This window comes from Odontesthes bonariensis, chromosome 5, assembly GCF_027942865.1.
Source record: "Odontesthes bonariensis isolate fOdoBon6 chromosome 5, fOdoBon6.hap1, whole genome shotgun sequence".
Taxonomy (NCBI): domain Eukaryota; kingdom Metazoa; phylum Chordata; class Actinopteri; order Atheriniformes; family Atherinopsidae; genus Odontesthes; species Odontesthes bonariensis.
Genome location: NC_134510.1, coordinates 27,900,222 through 27,922,975, shown reverse-complemented (window position 1 = coordinate 27,922,975; position 22,754 = coordinate 27,900,222). Strand labels below are relative to the sequence as shown.

At 41.6% G+C, this 22,754-nt stretch overlaps 2 protein-coding genes across 2 annotated transcripts; one reads left to right on the top strand and one right to left on the bottom strand.

Moving 5' to 3' along the window:
* Positions 1-3,975: 3,975 nt before the first annotated feature.
* Positions 3,976-5,328, bottom strand: LOC142380251 (trypsin-2-like). The gene is made up of 6 exons (XM_075465957.1): positions 5,289-5,328; positions 4,967-5,117; positions 4,605-4,855; positions 4,377-4,513; positions 4,182-4,283; positions 3,976-4,057 (listed from the first exon to the last, which is right to left on the bottom strand). Exons 1-6 carry the CDS (start codon positions 5,326-5,328, stop codon positions 4,010-4,012), a joined length of 729 nt encoding a protein of 242 aa, XP_075322072.1. The 3' UTR covers positions 3,976-4,009.
* A 7,965-nt stretch (positions 5,329-13,293) lies between these two features.
* LOC142380249 (trypsin-1-like) lies at positions 13,294-14,634 on the top strand. Its single transcript, XM_075465954.1, has 6 exons — positions 13,294-13,337; positions 13,493-13,643; positions 13,755-14,005; positions 14,097-14,233; positions 14,327-14,428; positions 14,553-14,634. The coding sequence occupies exons 1-6, from the start codon at positions 13,298-13,300 to the stop codon at positions 14,598-14,600; spliced, it is 729 nt and encodes a 242-aa protein (XP_075322069.1). The 5' UTR covers positions 13,294-13,297; the 3' UTR covers positions 14,601-14,634.
* Positions 14,635-22,754: the final 8,120 nt, after the last annotated feature.

Below are 22,754 nucleotides of genomic sequence, written 5' to 3'. Positions count from 1 at the left end.
CTGTTGTACAACAACCCAGAAGTTGATCTCCTAGGGGTGTTTAGAGTTGATATTAAGAGTTATTTAAGTTTTGAAAAATGTAATAAAAAATTTGAAAATTAAAAAAAAGTATGTAAAAACCTCCTAACAACATGCAAATAAATAAACTACAGTCAAAATAAAGTTTTCAAACAGAGTGCAACATGTTCCTAAAGCACCTGAGCACCAAGTTACCTGCGAAGTGATCAGAACTGATCAGAAGTGTAAAGAGATAGATGTTCCCTTGTGATTAAATTAAAGTCAACAATTAATAAACTTCAGAATTTGATTTTCCACAGTGGGAAAATGATCACCATCACCTGTATGAATGAACAGTTTAGTCACAGAGGCACTAAGTATGTTCTCATGAGAACAGGGTACAGCCAAGTGATTTGGCAACTACAGGCTTAGAAAAAATTGATTTGGAGCTAGTGGTAAGTCCCTTTTCCAGCAGGGTCAGGTTCTCTGCGGTCACCCTGAGAACTACCAATGTCTGATTCCATCTTTTATTCTGAGATCTCGTGAATGTCCAGTTAAACAGTTATATTAGATACGTGTAACAGATAGTTAGATGTACAAGTCATATCCTGCATTTGCTGTTACTGGCGAGCTGTTAACTCAAATATGAACTAAATTTTCATGGCAGCAAAAGACTCCAGCGCGCACACACAGAAATGTAGTCAAGAGTTATCTTTCCACAAAACCTTTCAGGCGTGCAACTGTACAACCAGGAACTGTAGAAAATAAGCCAACTTTCTGGTGAATCACACTGAAGCCACTGTAAAGTTTTTTTTGTTTGTTTGTTTTTTGCTGTTTTTTACAAGCATAATGCCCCACTGTATAAAACATGTTTAGTGCGATAAGTCAAAGGTGAAAGAGGATAACATTAGAGTCTGCTCTTAAAAACTTCAATAAACCAGTTCACATATATTCCTGATAAAATAATGTTAATATTGCAACATTCCAAAATATATTGGACCTGAATCTGACTTAATGTCTGATTGTAGTTAAGCTGTTAACCAGCAAACAAGGCCTGTCTTCATTTAGCCTTAAATACTTCAGACTTTGCTCAATCCATCCTTCATTTGAAATCAAAACACAATAACCTCAACTGAGATGGCTTTGTGGTAAGATTCAAACACGAACAATTGTTCGATTTGATGAGTAAACACACGAACAAGTGAGTATGCAAAGAAAATGTACTGATCTCCTGGAGACTCAGGATTAAATATAATAAAAATGATCAAAGTCTCATCTTTCTTGAACTGTTTAAGACATATTGGTTACTGCCTCAGCTCCGTTTTGTGTTATTTTTCTGACAGTTTAAGTGCCACGAAAGATTTGATTAAGCTGAAATTAAAACTCGATGCTTTAGGTCTGCATACAGACCTTATAAATTGTAAATTTTGTGCCCACCAAACTCTTTTATGCTCTTAGATTTTACATGAATGTAACCTTAAAACCACTGCTAATATTATTCTTAAGCTTGATTCGTAAAAGATTTTGAACATGAACAACTTTCTTGAACTTATGAGCTAATGATTTGTAAATGTTAAATCAACTTAAGCTGAAGGCGCTAAACAGGTTCTTTAACCCCATTTCCCCACCTTGGTTTATTTAAGACAGCTACGTATTTGAAGCTGCCGTCGGCAGGTTTTCAAAATTCTGAGTCTAAAGTTGGAAAATTGGAACTGATACAACTTTCAGGTCCCTCCCCCTCTGTGGACGAGGTTGTGCACTGAGTTCACACCAGTGTGCACGCACACAAGCTGGGGCAGACTCACGCTCAGCATGGTTGGTGACTGTTCTGTTCAGATAATAGATCTATTTTTTTTTTTTTTTTTTTTTCAATTTTGATCAATAATAATAAACCTAAAGTGATTGGTTAAAAACAGCCGGGAGCGCTCGATTTTTGCAAGCACGATTACAGGCTTTAGAGGGAGCTACAGAATTCGGGATTTTTCCTAAATAGCCTATTTAATATTCTACTTCTAGAATGTATGTAAAAGAAATGGATATAGTAATTCCTTCTCCTGTGACACTGATTTTGGGTTTACTGATAATGTCCTAATAAACAGATTAAATAAAATAAATATATATATATGTCTCTTCCTGATAGCTTCTTGATTTATTTAAAGTTCTACATTGATGTTGCATCTTAACAACAGGAAAATCATTTTTTAAATCCTAGCACTCGTAAGAACTTATGCATTCGTTCTCTTGACATGACATTTAATTAGCATACCACTGTTTAATTTCTGCACGTTTTAAGCTTTGTATCCTCTTACATTATTAACACTATATGTAAAATGTTGAGTTTAGGGTCAAAGAACAAGATATGGTACCATCCCTGAACAGGATGACTCATGGTGATGCATACAAAACAAGAGATGCAGAGTTGTAATGCCTAACTATATGAATCGACCCCAAACTCGGAAGAGGTTTCCCCAGACTTTTTACCAGATCAGTAACACTGCGTCACATTACTGGTAGAAAATCTCTGAAGTTGGCAAATGCTGGCAAATTATACCCTAAACAAACCTTTTTCTATTCTGAAATGAACCATTCATTCATTTATACACTCATCATTTAGTTATTTCCCCCAACACCCATAGCTGCAGCCCCCTCCTAATATACTAACTTGATTAGTTAGTTGATTAGAGGAGAGTGGTGCATAACCCATAGGATATCCTTATTACCCTCGGGTCATTTTTTTTCTTTCTATTCTGAAAATAACAAACCTTTAAGGGGGTGAGGATCAGCGATGTTACCAATCAACTATTGTTCTTAAACCCATCCACCCTTCTATCATCTCAAAGTCACGGGTTATACATGACCTAATTACTTTATTATATTATATGAGAGTCTGCAAAGCTGCCAAACAGCTATTTTTTCGTAACTCATAGTCCCGACTCATAGGATACTTAAAATGTTGTCAGCTTTGCTCCTAAAAATTAAACTTTCCCTATTCTGTAATTAAACAATCTTTCATTTATACACTCAATAAATATTTAGACATAACTCCAACCCTAACACCACTCTCCTCTAAACTCCTCCCCATAACTCCTCCCCTAACACCCCCCCCCACACACACACACACACACACACACATGATCAGGGGTCACTAGAGTTCACCTGTCACATCCAATTAACTAATTAAGTTTGACAAAAGGGTGTTACTTTAAGTGTGTACTCTGCTTTGAATGGTTTATTTGTCATTGTGTTCAATATGTCAAATGGAACATAAACAGCTGAATATGTTGAGCTGCTTGACTGATCAACTTTGATTGGATCACTTAGCAGCTGGACATGGTCTCCCCCAGCCAGTCGTTGAAGATGCAGACCCACAGATAAAATGGCATATTGACTCCTGGCATGACTGATTTTTGCTGCTTGTCCTTACTGCTTATACACTCCTTATACTGTTCTGTTCCAACCTCACATGCCTTCACTCAATATCAATAATAATGATTTATAAATGCGACCCGACCAACGGATTAAGAGGGTATAGAAATTGGATGGATTAAACATCTTCAAGACCTGATTCAATGTATTTGTGCATTTATGTCTCAAGCAGCTCTTCAGAGAATATCTCCTATCCTAGCACTTACCCTGTACTTCCCTACCCCCTCTAATGCACTTTATCTTTCTGTACCTCCCTCTTTCTCTACACTGTCACCCCTGTCACCTCTGACAGAGTCGCACTAGTGGTTTCTTTCTATGTGGGTTATTGTTATTGTTGGCTTTGATGTTAGCTGTAATGTTACATTTTTCATTTGTAAGTCGCTTTGGATAAAAGCTTCTGCTAAATGCATAAACATAAACATAAACGCTGGGGTTGACAAATCTCCAGGGAGATTGTGTAGATTGTTAAGATGTTATTTATTTGTAAGGAAAATGCCTGCACATTATTCAGAATTCATCGACAACATTGGAGTTGGAATAATAGCAAAAAATGTAGCAGAGCAAGATTGTGGTGAAGGGATCAGGCTTAGTTGCTGGCCATGGTGCTCTCCAGCCACTCGTTGAAGATGCAGACCTAAAAAGTGAAGAAGACCAATGTTAGAAAAGATAATCAATGTGTCATTGCAGTTCAGACAGACAGAATTGAGCTCAGCTTGACACAGAGCCTTCTTTAGACATTTTTCCTCTTCAAAAGTTACCTTGGCGTAGACTCCAGGGTGGTCCCTCTCAGCACATCCATAGCCCCAAGACACAACACCCTGCAGCTCACCGTTGCACACAACGGGGCCACCAGAGTCACCCTGACAACAGAGAGTGAAGTGAGTATTAAATGACAACAAAGCTGATTTGTATGTTTTCTATATGCTGATTTCTGCAGGAACACATTCAAATACCTGGCAAGAGTCCTTGCCTCCCTCCAGATATCCAGCGCAGAACATGGCATCAGTGATCATGCCAGGGTAGGAGTTCTTGCAGTCACGATCAGACAGAATGGGAATATTCAGGCACTGCAGCTTGTCACCGTTAGCACCTGGGGAATAAGAGTAGATTTAAAGAAAATTTTAAAGATGCATTTGTAAAAAAGAAATAAACATGAGAGTAGTGCATGAATCATAACTCACTGGAGCTCATGGTGTTGCCCCAGCCAGCAACTCTGCACATGGTGCCAGCGGGAGCACATCTGGAGGGCAGAGCCACGGGCTGCACGTTCTGGTTGAGGGTGGCGGGCTTGCTCAGCTTGATCAGCATGACGTCATTGTCAATGTTGTAGGAGCTGTATCTGGGATGGCGGATGACTTTGGAGGAGCTGATAAACTGCTCAGTTCCCTCGTTGACCCGGATGTGGTGCTCGCCCAGACGCACCTCAATGCGGCTGAAACAATTCAAAGTGTCAACATAGAGACACACAAAAATATCCAACAAAATCTAATCAAAGCAAATCCAAGCTGCAGTTTTGGATGAACGAGGAAAACTTTATGCTTACGACTGGTAGCAGTGAGCAGCAGACACAACCCAGTTCGCATTGACCAGGGAGCCACCACAGAAGTGGTATCCAACGTTCAGAGACACCGTATGTGGCTCAGTATGGGGCTGGCACTCAAACCCTCCGACGATCTTGTCGTCGTCAATGGCAACTGAAAACACAGGTCAGTAATTTGTTAATCTTTTTTCCTTTACACTTTAAGAGCAAGGCTGAAACATAGCTTTTAAAGTTAATTTGAGTAGCATCTAAATATTCGTTCCACACTGTAATTTTGAAATTATGCTGGATAAAGTCGTCACATTGAATAAAACCTGACACTCACAGGCAGCTCCGATGAGCAGAACGAAAATCAGAGACCTCATGATTGCTGAATGATCCTGTTGATGAGAGGACTTCATCTGCAGCCCTAATTTATACCCACAGACAGAGCTGCCCTTACTTTCTGAGAGTCCTTATTGGTCGGCCAAGGACCAATCAAACCAATCAAGGTGTTGGAGGCACGAGAATTATTTGTAAGATAAGATATGGATGTTTTTTCCACCAAATTTGGAAAACTGCATGGGAAAGCATTAATGTGTTTTATTTTGGCTCTTGTATAAATTATTTTTTATCTTTTCATTACTGGCAAACAATCTCTTCTTAATACCTCAGTAGAAAGTGATCTCCTACAAATAGTTAACAGCTCACTGGCATCAGGCATTTTTCCCAAGTCAACAAAGACAGCTGCCATTAAAGGACTTATGAAACGAATTTTAATTGTTGGAATTTCACAGTTTTTGCTGCTGATTCTAAAGGTTCCAAGCCTTGCGATTAAAATGAGATATTGTCTGGAGAATAATTTATCCGGGAAGTCATGTTAAAACGGGCTCAAAAGGAGCCACATTTTGTCTTTTTGTGCGAATTCATTTTTTTATGCGTGACATCATAGGGTTGACACAGAAGTTCTGGTAGTCTAACTGTAATGGCCGCATCTATGGCTAAGACATCAAAGCACGGTGGAAAATATTGTGTTGCTGGAGGGCCAAATGGTGTTAGTTGCAAAAATAACAGCTTCACTGAAGGCATCTCTCTGCACATGTTTCCCAAACTAAAAAATACTGGAACTGAGGCTGACAAGGAGAAGGCAAAGACAAGAGCACGGTGGATCGTATCATGGCCTGCTGCCGCCTGCCGATAGCTGCACCTGTTACGGTGTTTGCTGCTCGGAAGCAGGGGACTGCTCGCTCTGCTCTTCGGTCTACACACATATCCAGCTATAATTTGGCGACGTTGTGAGTGGCTGGCCGTCTACCTCTGCTAGCTTTTTTTTGTGTTTTGTCATGTTTTTATCGTTTTCATCGCTACTGATGCATGATCGCCTGAGTCTCTTGAAAATCAGAGATTCTGTGGACATAATATCGATCCCGTCAACGATCAGACAAAGCCACCGCCACCTGTTTTGGCGTCTGTACCCTCTTACCTATGGCATCTACCTGGTCGGTTGCCACGCAACAGCCGTCGCAGAAGACGTGGAAAGAGAGGTGGAGTAATATGCCGGCTGAAAGCCCACCTGGCTTTGCCCTCCACCAACAACGCTCGCCATCTGCTGGCTGGTCTCTCCGGTGATTGCGCCGGCTACACATCCGAGGCTCCGTGGATCAGTCCTACCGATGGCTGCTGTCAGTCGTGCCAAGGCCGGGTGCCCACCTCCCTGCCGCCGACCCGTGAGGATCCGCAGATGGGGCCGCGCACTGGAGGATCTCCGACCCGTTAATCCACGCCATTGTTTATTAAGCTTACATTAAAACCATGTTATTATCACATACGTTTTTTTTAAGTGGCTGGATTTCAAAGTGCCCCTTCGTTAGGTTTCAACGTGTCAAAGACAGCGCAGCAGAATGCCATATCTGCGAAACCGGCATGTTCAAATCTTTTCCAGTTTACCACAGCAAACATACACTATTGTGTCATTTGATTGATAGCATCTTAATAATAATCAGCGTGTAGTAGGAGCGATGGCTGTTTTGTGCCCGCCGATCCTGTGCCGAAAATGGTAACTTTCATTTCCATTACCCATACGGGAGATGCAGAGAGCCTCTACAATATAGATATTAAATCGATTTGTGTGGCTTAAATTCAACGAAAGTTTTTCCACATAATGTTAGAGGTGTGTTCTTTCGACCTGCTGATGTTTGTATTAGAATTTTGTTTCCTTTATGAGATATAAGTCCATCAAATGTATGTTGTTTTCACAGCCAGCCATACTAGCAAATAAGGGAGTCAACCCTATGACGTCACGGTCATGTGGCCAATTTCGCACCAAAGGCCACATAATTCACACTTTTAAATGGCCGTTTTAACAAGTTATGCCCGGAAAATTTAGTTCAAGTTGGATTGATGGTTTTAGAAAAAGACAAAAATTTCATTTGAATGATAGATGAACATTCGTTTCAGTTCATCTTTAAGCCACTCCTAAAGAAGAGAACTCTAGACGCCTCTATGATGAACAACTATAGACCTGTCTCTAATCTCTCTTTTATATCCAAGATTATTGAGAAAGTTGTATTTAACCAGCTCAACGGCTTTCTGAATGAAAGTGAAAGTCTTGATAACTTTCAATGAGGCTTCAGACGTCATCACAGCACTGAAACAGCTCTGGTCAAAGTGTTAAACGACATTAGGTTGAATACTGATTCTGGTAATGTTTCAGTCCTGGTTCTGTTGGACCTCAGCGCTGCGTTTGATACTGTAGATCACAGAATCCTGTTGCACAGGCTGGAAAACTGGGTTGGACTTTCTGGAGCGGTCCTTAACTGGTTCAGGTCCTACTTAGAAGGCCGGAGTTATTTTGTTACATTTGGCAGCTATGAATCTGAGTGAGTGGCCATGACTTGTGGAGTCCCCCAGGTGTCAATTCTTGGACCTCTTCTGTTTAACTTGTATATGCTCCCTTTGGGTCCGATATTGCAGAATTTTAACATCAATTATCACAGTTATACAGACAATACACAACTTTATGTGTCTCTGTCACCGGACGACTGCAGCCCAGCAGAAGTACTGTGTCAGTGTCTGGAGGAAGTAAACACCTGGATGAGAGAGAATTTTCCATCCATCCATCATCTTCCGCTGGTCCGGGGATCGGGTCGCTGGGGCAGCAGCTTGAGCAAAGTGACCCAGACGTCCCTGTCCCCGGCCACTTCCTCCAGCTCTTCTGGGGGGACCCCGAGGCGTTCCCAGGCCAGCCGAGAGACATAGTCTCTCCAACGTGTCCTGGGTCTTCCCCGGGGCCTCCTCCCAGTGGGACGGGCCCGGAACACCTCACCGGGGAGGCGTCCAGGAGGCATTCTCACTAGATGCCCGAGCCACCTCATCTGACTCCTCTCGATGCGGAGGAGCAGCGGTTCTACTCCGAGCCCCTCCCGGATGACCGAGCTTCTCACCCTATCTCTAAGGGAGAGCCCAGACACCCTGCGGAGGAAACTCATTTCGGCCGCTTGTATTCGCGATCTCGTTCTTTCGGTCACTACCCACAGCTCGTGACCATAGATGAGGATAGGAACATAGATTGACCGGTAAATCGAGAGCTTCGCCTTCTGGCTCAGCTCCTTCTTCACCACGACGGGCCGGTGCAGAGCCCGCATCACTGCAGACGCCGCACCGATCCGTCTGTCAATCTCCTGCTCCATTCGTCCCTCACTCGTGAACAAGACCCCGAGATACTTGAACTCCTCCACTTGGGGAAGGATCTCATTCCCGACCCGGAGAGGGCATTCCACCCTTTTCCGGCCGAGGACCATGGTCTCGGATTTGGAGGTGTTGATTCTCATCCCAGCCGCTTCACACTCGGCTGCGAACCGCTCCAGTGAGAGCTGAAGGTCACGGCCTGAGGACGCCAACAGAACCAAATCGTCCGCAAAAAGCAGAAACCCGAGGGCAGCCCTGACGGAGTCCAACCCTCACAGGAAACATGTCCGACTTACTGCTGGCAATGCGGACCAAACTCTGACACCGGTCATACAGGGACCGAACAGCCTGTATCAAGGAGTCCGGCACTCCATACTCCCGGAGCACCCCCCACAAGAGTCCCCGAGGGACACGGTCGAACGCCTTCTCCAAGTCCACAAAACACATGTAGACCGGTTGGGCGAACTCCCATGCACCCTCCAGGATCCTACGGAGCTGGTCCACTGTTCCACGGCCAGGACGAAAACCACACTGCACCTCCTGAATCCAAGATTCGACTATCCGTCGGATCCTCCTCTCCAGTACCCCCGAATAGACCTTACCAGGGAGGCTGAGGAGTGTGATCCCCCAATAGTTGGAACACACCCTCCGGTCCCCCCTTTAAAGAGGGGGACCACCACCCCAATCTGCCAGTCCAGAGGCACTGCCCCCGATGTCCACGCGATGCTGCAGAGGCGTGTCAACCAAGACAGCCCCACAACATCCAGAGCCTTGAGGAACTCAGGACGGACCTCATCCACCCCCGAGGCCTTGCCACCGAGGAGTTTTTTGACCACCTCGGCGACCTCACCCCCAGAGATGGGAGGTCCCACGTCCGAGCTCCCCAACTCTGCTTCCTCATCGGAAGGTGTGTCGATAGGATTGAGGAGGCCCTCGAAGTATTCCCCCCACCGACTCACGACGTCCCTAGTAGAAGTCAGCAGAGCCCCGCCCTCACCATACACGGTGTTGACGGTGCACCGCTCCCCCCCCCTGAGCCGCCGGATGGTGGACCAGAATCTCCTCGAGGCCGTCCGGAAGTCGTTCTCCATGGCCTCCCCGAACTCCTCCCAAGCCCGAGTTTTTGCCTCAGCAACCGCCGAGGCTGCGTTCCGCTTGGCCTGTCGGTACCCATCAGCTGCTTCCAGAGTCCCACTGGCCAAAAAGGCCCGATAGGACTCCTTCTTCAGCTTGACGGCTTCCCTCACCACTGGTGTCCACCAGCGGGTTCGGGGATTGCCGCCACGACAGGCACCGACCACCTTACGGCCACAGCTCCGGTCGGCCGCCTCAACAATGGAGGCACGGAACATGGCCCATTCGGGCTCAATGTCCCCCACCTCCCTCGGGACATGGTTGAAGCTCTGCCGGAGGTGGGAGTTGAAACTTCTCCTTACAGGGGATTCCGCCAGCCGTTCCCAACAGACCCTCACAATACGTTTGGGCCTGCCAGGTCTGACCGGCTTCCTCCCCCACCAGCGGAGCTAACTCACCACCAGGTGGTGATCAGTTGACAGCTCCGCCCCTCTCTTCACCCGAGTGTCCAGGACAAACGGCCGCAAGTCCGACGATACAACCACAAAGTCGATCATCGAGCTGCGGCCTAGGGTGTCCTGGTGCCAAGTGCACATATGGACACCCTTATGCCTGAACATGGTGTTCGTTATGGACAGTCCGTGACGAGCACAGAAGTCCAACAACAAAACACCACTCTGATTCAGATCGGGGGGGGCCGTTCCTCCCAATCACGCCCCTCCAGGTCTCACTGTCATTGCCCACGTGAGCATTGAAGTCTCCCAGCAGGACGAGGGACATCAATTATCACAGTTATACAGACAATACACAACTTTATGTGTCTCTGTCACCGGACGACTGCAGCCCAGCAGACGTACTGTGTCAGTGTCTGGAGGAAGTAAACACCTGGATGAGAGAGAATTTTCTGCAATTAAATGAAGACAAAACTGAGATCATTCTGTTTGGTAGCAAAGAGAAGAGGGTCAGCGTTGGTAAATATCTTGAGACTCGGGACCTTACAATCACTGACCAAGTTCGTAACCTCAGAGTGTTGATAGACTCAGATCTGACTTTCAGCAGCGGCTGCTAGAGTTTTAACTCGGACTAAGAGAACAGAACACATCACAGCAGCTTTAAAATCTTTACTTTTCCAGTCAGTCACAGAATAGATTTTAAAAGTCTGCTGAAGGTTAACAAATCCCAGAACGGTTTAGGCCCAAAATACATCTGTGATATATATAAAACCAGCAGAGCTCTTAGATTCAAGGACTCAGGTCAGCTGGTCCAGTCCAGAGTCCAGACTAAACAGGGAGAAGCAGCATTTAGCTGCAAACAAGTGGAACAAACTGCCAGTTGAGATTAAACTTTCACCAAATGTAGACATTTTTAAATTCAGGTTAAAGACATTTCTTTTCTCATGTGTCTATGCATGAAATCTGCACGGTATCTTTTAACTTATCTTGACTGTTGCTTCTTTTTAAATTCATTTATATTATTTTATTTGTTTCTCTTTATATTCTTTTATGTATTTTAATGCTTCTTTCACTCCCTGCTGCAATGCTTTTATTTTATGTAAATCACTTTGAATTGTTTGTACATGAAATGTGCTATATAAATAAATTTGATTTGATGTGATTTGATTTGAATATTTCAGAGATAGCAAGACCAGTTAATTTTTTAAATGATTAATGCATTGGTAATGCATCTTCTATTCCTGCTATCTTGCTACCGTCCATTCAGTGCCTGTAGTAAATTTATTAATATTAGCATTTTAAAAACCTATTAGAAAACTCATATATATGCTGTATATATGCTCATATTCTTTCAATCACTTTTTATGATCATAGAGTGGTCACCTTTATTTGATCTAAGACTTGGATTTAGTACTTATTTGTTAAACGTTGTGTTCTTTTTGGTCAGATTGCATTGGGATACATCACCTCTATATTTAGATGTGTTTGAACACAGTATCTCACACCTGTTTGCTTCTCAGTAACTATTACCTGAAAACAGGATTCACATGTGAAGGATGAAGCTTCTTTCTGTAAAATATACATATGTGTATATATATATATATATATATATATATATATATATATATATATATATATATATATATAAGTAGCTATAGAGAAACATGTTTTACTTAAGTGGTAAAAACTACAGTTTGAATCGTGTTCTGCTGCATGTCACCATACTAAAATGCCACTTTGACTCCTGGTATGGCTGATTTTATGGCTGCTTGTCGTTACTGCTTGTAAACTCCTTATACTGTTCTGTTCCAACCTCATATGCCTTCACTCAATATCAATAATAATGATTTATAAATATTATGTATGTCAGCTTTGTGATGGATTAAACGTCTTCATGACCTAATTCACTGTATTTCTGCATTTATGTCTCAAGCATGAAGTGAGATACTTTCCAAGACCAATGTCCAATTACATTGTATTTAAAGAGTAATGATTAAAAATAAGGGCAAATTCAGAAATTAAAAAAAATGTCCTTAAATTTTGTAAATTTTATGTTTCTTGTTTCTTCAAAAGTTTCAAAATAAAAGTTTTTGGTGGACAGTTTTATGTTTTATGAAAGTTGATCAGGTTATAGAATCATTTGTTAGACAAAGATTTAGGTCCTGCTGGGTTAATCTTAGTAGTCCGAATGTGATATGCTTGGAATCCTTGGAAAAAGTGTTGGTTTTATTAGAAAAAAAATGGAGCCAGACTAGAGGGCTTCAGGGGAAAGAAGAGGTTGATTTGAATTACTGTAGTAAAATACCACATGCACACACAGTTTTAACATACCTCAAAACTTCCGGAGTTTGTAGACTGTGCAAAAATGGTGGGGTATTGAGAACAAAAGGGATTTATCTGATCACTGCCATGCAAAATCACTTCAATATCACTTTTCACACTGGGAATGTTAAGCTTGCCCGAATTTTACTTGATGAAAATTACGTCCTGAGGGCAGATTTTAAATAAAGTAAAATATAATTTTTGAATATTCTTTTCTAATTGCTGAATCAACACACCCAGTAGCTGATCTACAGTATGAACACGTGGGTTGGGTAGTTAGACTCAGCACTTCTGATTGTGAAACGTGCCATCTGCTGAGCTACATGTCAAGGTTGATGAATACTGTAAGTTTTACATTTTGTTCCTGATGTGTTGTTCCATATAAAAGACATTGCTACAATTGTTCTCTCAGTTTTATGTCAACTAATGCAAGAATGCCAAGAAAAAAGATAAATATACACAATATATACAGTCAGTATGTAATTAGAGATCAATAAGTAGATGTAATATGAATTGTTACTTTACAGAAATGCACATAATTGTTACAGTGCATGTACATTACTATTCTATTTTTACACATACATTTAATCTACTTCTAGAAGTTTATATATAGTTTGTATATAATTTCACATGCTTCTACAGATCAACACTCAGCCCAAGAAATATTTGTCTTTCCAGCATCCAGGACATTTTATCCAGGATGCTGATTGGTCAAAGATAACAGTGGGAGGTGTTTTCGCTTGGCAAACAGAGAGCTACCTTACTATATTTACGAGGGCTGGATATGAAGTCCTCTCATCAACAGGATCATTCAGCAACCATGAGGTCTCTGGTCTTCGTTCTGCTCATCGGAGCTGCCTGTGAGTATCAGGTTTTATTCAATGTGACGACTTTATCCAGCATAGATTCAAAATTTCAAAATTACATTGTGGCACCAACTCAAATGCACTTTATAAGCTATGTTTCAGTCTTTCAGTCAAAAAAAGATTAACAAATTACTGACCTGTGTTTTCAGTTGCCATTGACGACGACAAGATCGTCGGAGGGTTTGAGTGCCAGCCCCATACTGAGCCCCATGCGGTGTCTCTGAACGTTGGATACCACTTCTGTGGTGGCTCCCTGGTCAATGCGAACTGGGTTGTGTCTGCTGCTCACTGCTACCAGTCGTAAGCATAAAGTTTTCCTCGTTCATCCAAAACTGCAGCTTGGATTTGCTTTGATTAGATTTTGTTGGATATTTTTGTGTGTCTCTATGTTGACACTTTGAATTGTTTCAGCCGCATTGAGGTGCGTCTGGGCGAGCACCACATCCGGGTCAACGAGGGAACTGAGCAGTTTATCAGCTCCTCCAAAGTCATCCGCCATCCCAGATACAGCTCCTACAACATTGACAATGACGTCATGCTGATCAAGCTGAGCAAGCCCGCCACCCTCAACCAGAACGTGCAGCCCGTGGCTCTGCCCTCCAGATGTGCTCCCGCTGGCACCATGTGCAGAGTTGCTGGCTGGGGCAACACCATGAGCTCCAGTGAGTTATGATTCATGCACTACTCTCATGTTTATTTCTTTTTTACAAATGCATCTTTAAAATTTTCTTTAAATCTACTCTTATTCCCCAGGTGCTAACGGTGACAAGCTGCAGTGCCTGAATATTCCCATTCTGTCTGATCGTGACTGCAAGAACTCCTACCCTGGCATGATCACTGATGCCATGTTCTGCGCTGGATATCTGGAGGGAGGCAAGGACTCTTGCCAGGTATTTGAATGTGTTCATGCAGAAATCAGCATATAGAAAACACACACATCAGCTATGTTGTCATTTAATACTCACTTCACTCTCTGTTGTCAGGGTGACTCTGGTGGCCCCGTTGTGTGCAACGGTGAGCTGCAGGGTGTTGTGTCTTGGGGCTATGGATGTGCTGAGAGGGACCACCCTGGAGTCTACGCCAAGGTAACTTTTGAAGAGGAAAAATGTCTAAAGAAGGCTCTGTGTCAAGCTGAGCTCAATTCTGTCTGTCTGAACTGCAATGACACATTGATTATCTTTTCTAACATTAGTCTTCTTCACTTTTTAGGTCTGCATCTTCAACGAGTGGCTGGAGAGCACCATGGCCAGCAACTAAGCCTGATCCCTTCACCACAATCTTGCTCTGCTACATTTTTTGCTATTATTCCAACTCCAATGTTGTTGATGAATTGTGAATAATGTGCAGGCATTTTCCATACAAATAAATAACATCTTAAACCTAAACTCACATTTGTTTCTTAAATTGGTTATGTCTCTGTCTTAGTTTTCCAACAGGCTTTGACTCAAATATTTTACAATGACAGCACAGAACAAAAGGCTCAGTTACATGCCTGTAGAAAAACATTCATTACATACAGACTTTTGAAAACCAGTGTATTCACGAAATGAGTTATTACATTTTAAAGTGCCACTGCTGTACGCAGCATTGATATCTGTTTTTTTTTTCTTCAGCACAAGTTTCTTGTGTTTACCTTAAATCCAAATCTAGCCTAGCTAGTGACTGTTGTGAATAGGGCAGCTGACAACAAGGGAAAGACCATGTGACAGATTGGAAAGACAGCTGACAGGAGGCAAAGACCCCAAAGGTGCTGCCATGGGCTAGTAATCCATGGCAGCAGTAGCGAGGCCTAGAAGCTTTGTTACAACCAGCATAAGTTACAAGTAGATTAAAGAGAACACCCCTAGAGTCAGCGAGAGCAGGGGCCGAAGATGACTCACAGGCAGACTACATGGTAACTGACACTGGAATGAACATGACTACGAGGTGGAGATGTGACTCAATGAAGCTCTATTCTCTAGAGCTAAAACTGGCCAGAATATTTCTCAGATTAGAGAGAGCGTAAATAAAAGTGGTAGGCCAGAGGGAAATATGCTCCCGGTTTGTCCTTGAGGCTTGCAGAAAGTAACATCACTTAGAGGCCTTAAAATGCATCAGGGAAGAAGGAGATGTGTGGTAAAAGAAGGGCAGTGTGGCCGTATCTATCAGTACTTTTTAAGAAGTCAATCGAGTAAGTCCGATGAAGTCCAGCGGCAGGTAGAAAACCACAGTCCGAAGGATATCAATAACACAGCTACGGAGGTGGAGGAAGAGGTTCTTAGAAGGGATGCAGCTGATACTGAGGTGAATAGGCCAGTTAGAGAGAGAAATATGGAGCAGAAAGCTAGAGTTAAGTGGCCTAGGGCAAATAGCAATAAAGAATGGGAGGCAGTCAATAAAGATTTGTCGATAATATTGGGTAGGTTAGGAGGAAATGTAAGCCATAGGCTAGAGAAGATGGGAGATATAATTTACTCCTATGGTGTAAAAAGATTTGGGGTGCAAAATAGAAAGAGAGTTGAAAGAGTACCTTTAGTTGAGTATAGACGGCAAAAAGAGATGGAGAAATTGGTTAAGGAAAGAAGAAATTTAAGAAATAAGTGGAAAAGAGCTACAGAAGAAGAGAGGGAGGGAATTAATGTTTTGCAGGAAGAATTGAGAAGCAGGCTAGCAATACTCAGAAGGGCTGAATATATTAAGAAAAAGAGAAAGAAGAAAGAATATGTAAGGACGGCATTTTACAGGGACCGGTTCAAGTTTGTTAAAGGTTTGTTTAACCAGGAAAGGGGAGGGCAGCTTAAGGCAACAAAGTCAGAGGTGGAAGAGTATCTAAGAAATACATATTCAGATCTTGAGCAGCGTAGAGCAGTAGGCTTTCCACCTGACATGCCACCATTAGGACAGATCCCTCATAAGATGGATGTTAGACCACCTAGGTGGAAGGAGTTTGAGGAGGTAGTCAGGCGTGCAAAGGCTTCGTCGGCCCCAGGGCCAAATGGAGTCCCCTACCGGGTTTATAAAAGTGCACCTGATGTCCTAAGATTTTTGTGGAGGCAATTTAGAATAGTTTGGGAGAAACAGGTTATTCCTAGAGCATGGCGTAGGGCAGGAGGCGTTCTTATTCCAAAGGAGAAAGAGTCCCCGGACCTGAGTCAGTTCCGGATGATCTCTATCCTAAATGTAGAGGGTAAGATTTTCTTTGGTTTAGTTGCACAGAGATTAGCTAGTTATTTAGAAAATAACAGCTTAATAGATACTACTGTGCAGAAGGCAGGAATACCAGGTTTCGCAGGGTCTTTAGAGTACACTAGCATGATTTGGCATCAGATTCAGACTGCCTCAATTATTAGTCGAACTAACAAAACATCCACAGAGAAATAAGATAAAGAAATAAGTATAATGGAAGCACCCATGTCCTGTTACTTATTGGTAAAAAAGGAGCGGAAAGTCTGTCAATGAAGTCATTTGAAACTGAGATGGATTCATAAAATGTACAGTCTAAGTAACCGAAGCCTGGACAACTATTGAACAACTCCTATTGGGGGGTTGTATCTAATACCTAATAAAGTCACTAGAATATCAGATTAATGTAACAGTTAAAAAACTAGTCACACTTTAATTCCTACTTGGAATTTGGTAGCATATAAGCATTTAAGAATGAACATAATGTGTTGTTATGATATATTATTGTAACTAAATCCAGCCATCCGTCCATTTTCTATACCAGCCTAATCCAACTCAGGGTCGCGGGGGGGCTGGAGCCTATTCCAGCTGTCATTGGGTGAGAGGCAGTGTACACCCTGGACAGGTTACCTGGCCAGGTAGAGACAAACAACCATCCACGCTCACACTCACTCCCGGGGTCAATTTAGTGTCACCAATTAACCTGACATGCATGTTTTTTGGGCAGTGGGAGGATGCCGGAGTATCCGGAGAGAACCCACGCATACACGGTGAGAACATGCCAGCTCCACACAGAAAGGCCCCAGCCAGGATTCAAACCAGGAACTCTCTTGCTGTGAGGGGACGCTGCTAACCACCACACCACTGTGCAGGCGTAATGTTATCATATATTATTGTAACTACATATAAATGTATATAAAAGTATTCAATGCACTGTATTTTTATACTTAGGGCATCTCTCTTTGAAAGGTTCAATTTCAATGCCCAATTCATTCTTAATTTATTTTTCATATGGACCCCAAACAAAACCAAACCAAAATAAATAAAATAAATAAAAATCAAATAAAAAATCATAAAATAAACATAAACCAAAACAAAACAACTGGCCAGTTGGTATAACCCTTGCTTTTAGGAACCAGAATAGTCATCAAACTGCTGTGCAGCCCTAATGAGAAATCCAGTACCATCACCTTATTTTGCTGTGACAAACTTCAAATCATTTAGGGAACACATCATCACGATCAACATCAACATCAGCACAGTTGGTATAATCCTTGTTTTTAGGATAATTCTGCTGTGGAAAAATCATCGTTCAGTTTTGGGATCATAACAACACACAAACAACACTCAACACCAGACAACACAGGTTGGGACAACAAATGACAGACAACAGATGACAAACATATATTGCATTTCTGGGTTTGCTCAAGCAAACGTCATATTTTCATTGGGGCCTAAGTAAACAAACAGTGGTTTTCATATTATGAGTTTGATTCCATGTCTTCCTTTTCCAGGTCCGGGAAGTCTTAATGCAAAAGAAGACACAAACACACACAGACTTTTTGGGAAAATTGGAGAAGTTTTAGTAAACCATGATTAATTGTTAATTAATTGCCGAACTGCTCCACTGCAGTTTCTCCTCCTGTGTTGTTGTGTGCTGCAGGACAGACATATTTGTGGTTAGATCTCATTTTGGGAGCAGCACAGCATCAAGAAAGCAGACATTTTTCCAATGACTAACTGATTAACTTGTTTAGGTTAAATATTGTCTGTCCTCTCTTAATTCAGGTCCGAGCGTTAAAAATAAACTTTCAGCATAATCTGCTTTATTCTTACTTGTTTGCTAGTAATAATGTTGTTTAATTCTTACCAGTGGCTGTGTTTCGTGATGCTGAGCCGTACACAGACAGTTCAGGATCAGCATTCCGTTTTTTCCGGTTCTAACTGAATTAGAAACACCTCATGTGGTACCAACGGTGTGACATCAGAGCTGTTTCTAACATCACATGATACCATACCATGTTTCCATACAGATATTAAAAACATCGGTTCATTTTATTTCTTTATTTATCCTAATTTATCCTTTATTTTTGTTTGAGGATCACGTTGTGGTCCCTGCTCCTGATTTTGCTTCCAGTATGTGTGGCATGTGTGTGTGTGTGTGTGCGTGGCTTTATATGTGAGTGTGCATGTGTCTGTATGTGGCCTTGGGTTTCACTGCTTTGTTTTATCTGAAATATTGTCTTGGATGAGAAGTGCTATGTAAAGTGCTATATAAATAACGTCTGATTGATTGATCGATTTAGTGTAGTGGATTAAAAACTTTCTGGTCATCTCTAATGGAACGTCTTCCGATGACCCAAAACACCTAATTACGGAACATTTCATTCATCCCATTCATATCCTTTTTCTTTCAACCATCACGCCACCTATTGGCGTCCTTCTCCTTCTCCCTCAGGTAGCCCTTGTCCCCCAAGCCGTTAGTGCCCCCTTTGGGAACTCCCCCTTTGGGATCTCCTCAGCCCCCACTCACCATGGCTGTCGCTTGGCAACCGAACCTTTTTCTCACATTCACACAAGTCCTCATAGTGTCCCAAAAAAGCTATGGACAGGGTATTTTCTCCCCGTCCAGGCCTCATGTGGGACCACCTGAAAACATTAATATATAGGTCATATATTATATATCATGTAAAATAGTGGGTTAGTGTCTGCATAGATCTTTATTTTGGCTTTCTAAGCTGCCCTGTGCTCACTGTTTTTAAATGTGCCATAAAAACAAACCTTGACTTGTCTTGTTATGGCTCAGTCTTTGCTGCAGCTGTCCTTTCTGTATTTTTAAACCTATTTGCTTCTTTGTTAAAAGAGCATATTAATTGTTTCATAGATCTGCTGCAGTTAAGTAGTTAAATGATTTAGTTAAATAGTGAAATGTTTTAGTTTGAATCTAAATATTGGTGATAACTATTGACTATTGAATTGGTGACCAGAGACAGAGGAAATTTAGAGCAGCTAAAATTTTAAAGTCAAGTTAATATCTCCTAATAACAATAAAGGCTAAGCTTTAATACTTTGGTGTCTTTCCTAATCATATGCATTTTAAAATAGATGGATGAATCAATACTAATTGCTTTAGTACAAAATTAAACCCTTATTATAATCAGTATATCATTATAAACACAGGCCAATGATCACTCAGAGTCTGTTTGGATTGTTCTAACACTCAGGGCTGAATGAGAGGAAAAACAGGGTTGAGAAGAGACAATCTTAGGGTGTGCGCATTTATGACAAAGAGAACAACTATAAATTAAATTGGGAATATTATGGCTCAAAAAGCGTTTGAGGCTTTTCATTATTCATTATTCATTATTTCCTGTAATGCTGCTGCACAGCTGATCTTTAGTTAGTAACTTCAGGCCTCAGGTCAAGCCTCCAAATCTGTTAATTCTTTCTTACAGGTCTCTTATTAGTGCGTTGATGCTGAAAAACAATTATTAACTTTTGTCAATAAACTTTGGGATCAAATATATCATATATCAACTTTTTCCTTCTGTATTATGCATGTGCTTGATTCTTACTCTCTCGTTTGTTTTGAAAACATTTTGAACACACACACTCAGCCTCAGTGGAGCAAACTCGCACACTCTTTTTTCTGCATTTTTCCAGTCCAATTTATCTGTCTCTCGTTTTACTTCTCACCCCGGGACCATTTCTTCCATCTTTCTAACGTGTCAACCAGCACCGACCCCAGCGAGCCGGATTTGCATTTTTTCCAGTCGTCAATCAATTTTTGTGACATATTCAAAAGTTATACACGTGTTATTCAAAGTATATGGAAGGCCTTAGTTGCCCAAATGCTGAAAGTAGTGAAGAAACTTCTACGCAGAACGCTGTGTTCTGTGCGCTCCACTTATCAAAGCATTTGTTTATTCCAAAACTTTGGGTCACACCATAAAAATACCGATTTCCCCGAACAAAGCGACCCGTATAGCACGCGCAGCCACTTGTTCTCCCCTCTTTTTATCTATACCAACCCCAATATTGAACAGAAACCACTCGAGATCTGCTGGCGCAGTCAAATATCTTCGAGCGGCGAACCCCACCCCACAGTTGCATGAAAATAAAAAAAAATCTGACCCTGTGTCCTACAGTATAATTGTCAGACCGACTGTCTCGGGATTATAGACCGCTTCGCACCCCGGAGGTCTCAATCCCTCGTTCTAACTTTCGTCAGAGGAGAAACCTTCCGTGTCGGAATTCCACTAATTTTATTTATTTACTTAGTTTACCCCCTCAATTTGGGGATTTTATAAACTACTTCGGCCACACCTAGCTATTAGTGCACGGAAACAATTTGAAGACAAGCTCCCCGCATGGGACATTCATTTATAAAATGAATTTATCTTGTCACTTTGTTCGAATTCACTTGTCAGGACACTTATTCACTTTCCCTATGTGAGACTATGTGTATTATACTTCACGTGTTACCATTCAATGCAAACATCAGACAGTACATTAACACTTGGATTCACTATGACCAGAGGACAACTTAATTCAGACAACTTCATTTAGTTTACCCAATATGCAGATATTTCACATTTAGTCATTAAGTGGTGTTCTGCTCACCTTTTCTCTGGCGCCTGATTGTCTGAAAAAAGCTGTCCCTCCAATCACCTCGAGGCGTCCTCCCTCGGACGGGGTCGGTCGCACGGCACGGTGGTCCTTTAGCCTTCGAACCTCGTGTCACGGCACCATTTGTTAGATCGGGTTCTTTTAGTAGGAGGCTCAAGAACGGACCGGAGTAAATTCAAGTGAAAATGAAGTCTTTATTGGTATGGCAACAAGTGGAGCATTTCAGCGCTGGTCTCAGTCTGACAGAACTCTCGCAGGAATCCGTCAGACCGAGCCCCGTATCCCCGGTTACACCTCGTATATATGTCTCCTAGTTTCCCGAGGTGGATCCCTTGTTGATCAAATGTGATTGGATATGAATTGTCTAACTCAAATAATGTCTGTGAGGAATTCAAATAATGTGTGTGTATCAATCTGCCCTTGGTTTCCCAGACTTTCCTGATTGTTTTGTCTGTCTACTCCTGCATCACTTAAGGTCATATGGAAAAGTACTGAGACTTATTTCATTCCTAATGTCTAAGAACAAAACCAATTATAACAATGTAAAAATTGTTGGCAATTTAATGTAATTTTTTCTCCGTAAAAAAATATTTGATTTGATACCTAATGGTGCTGATGAGAAACATTAATAAATCCTTAAATAATATTCTTAAATCTGCAAATAGCTTCGAAAAAGTGTGTCCGAAACCATTTACACCTCCAAAATAGTCAGGTTGATTCTGTGGGTTGTTTTGTATATAACTAGTTTATCAGTAACACTAATTGTGGAATTATTTTATCAAGCCAGTTGTATGAATTATTCTTGATCTCAGTTTCTCAATGTTACTTTTCTCTGTACAGCTGAAAACTTTTATACACAAAGAATCCTCAGTAAATGTCAGTGGAACTGCATTCATCATTATGAAAATTACGTTCTGAGGGCAGATTTTAAATACAGTCATATGTCATTTAACCCTTATAGGGTCCTCGTCTTTTTGTTACACAGGGAGTCCTGCTGGGTCTGGTGGACCCATTGCTTTTTGGGGCTTTTAATTCAACATAATCAAACATTTTTTTGTTAAAAAACTCTGCAGATGTTTACTCCATCCCAATTGCAAGTATTATAAACAACACATATGTTAATTTTTTTCCCTTTGCCTTTGTTAAATTAAATTTATGAATAAAAATGCCACTCATTTTTGTTCATTTTCTAATTAGAATGTAACAAAATAAGGAAATGCATCATAAAACAGGCATAACTGGAAAGTGATCAACAAATGTACAAATGAAGCAAGTATTATTTATTTGAATTTCATTAGAAATTCAACCTAGTAAGGTCAGTTTACACAACATCTGTCTGAACAACACATTGGCCCCATTGAACACAACTATTTTCATACCAGACTATACCTCACATGAGGGGCAGAGTTTCACTGCGTGTGTATTGCATATGTACTTCTTGCACTGGGTGCATGTATATTGTGTTTTTCTCTCCTTCTTGGGTCCACACACTTCACAGCGCTTCTTTTTGATGTTGCTGGCCATCTAGAATAATGAAAAGATAAGGATCTTTACTAACACTTCTCTCTCTCAGAAACATGAATTATTATACTGCAACAGCATCAAACACTTACCTCAGGC

Coding starts and splice junctions, on each gene's coding strand:
- LOC142380249 (XM_075465954.1), top strand. CDS start 13,298: ATGAGGTCTCTGGTCTTCGTTCTGCTCATCGGAGCTGCCT. Junction 13,338..13,492: donor TCTGCTCATCGGAGCTGCCT/GTGAGTATCAGG, acceptor CTGTGTTTTCAG/TTGCCATTGACGACGACAAG. Junction 13,644..13,754: donor GCTGCTCACTGCTACCAGTC/GTAAGCATAAAG, acceptor GAATTGTTTCAG/CCGCATTGAGGTGCGTCTGG.
- LOC142380251 (XM_075465957.1), bottom strand. CDS start 5,328: ATGAGGTCTCTGATTTTCGTTCTGCTCATCGGAGCTGCCT. Junction 4,514..4,604: donor GGGCAACACCATGAGCTCCA/GTGAGTTATGAT, acceptor CTTATTCCCCAG/GTGCTAACGGTGACAAGCTG. Junction 4,284..4,376: donor GAGGCAAGGACTCTTGCCAG/GTATTTGAATGT, acceptor CTCTGTTGTCAG/GGTGACTCTGGTGGCCCCGT.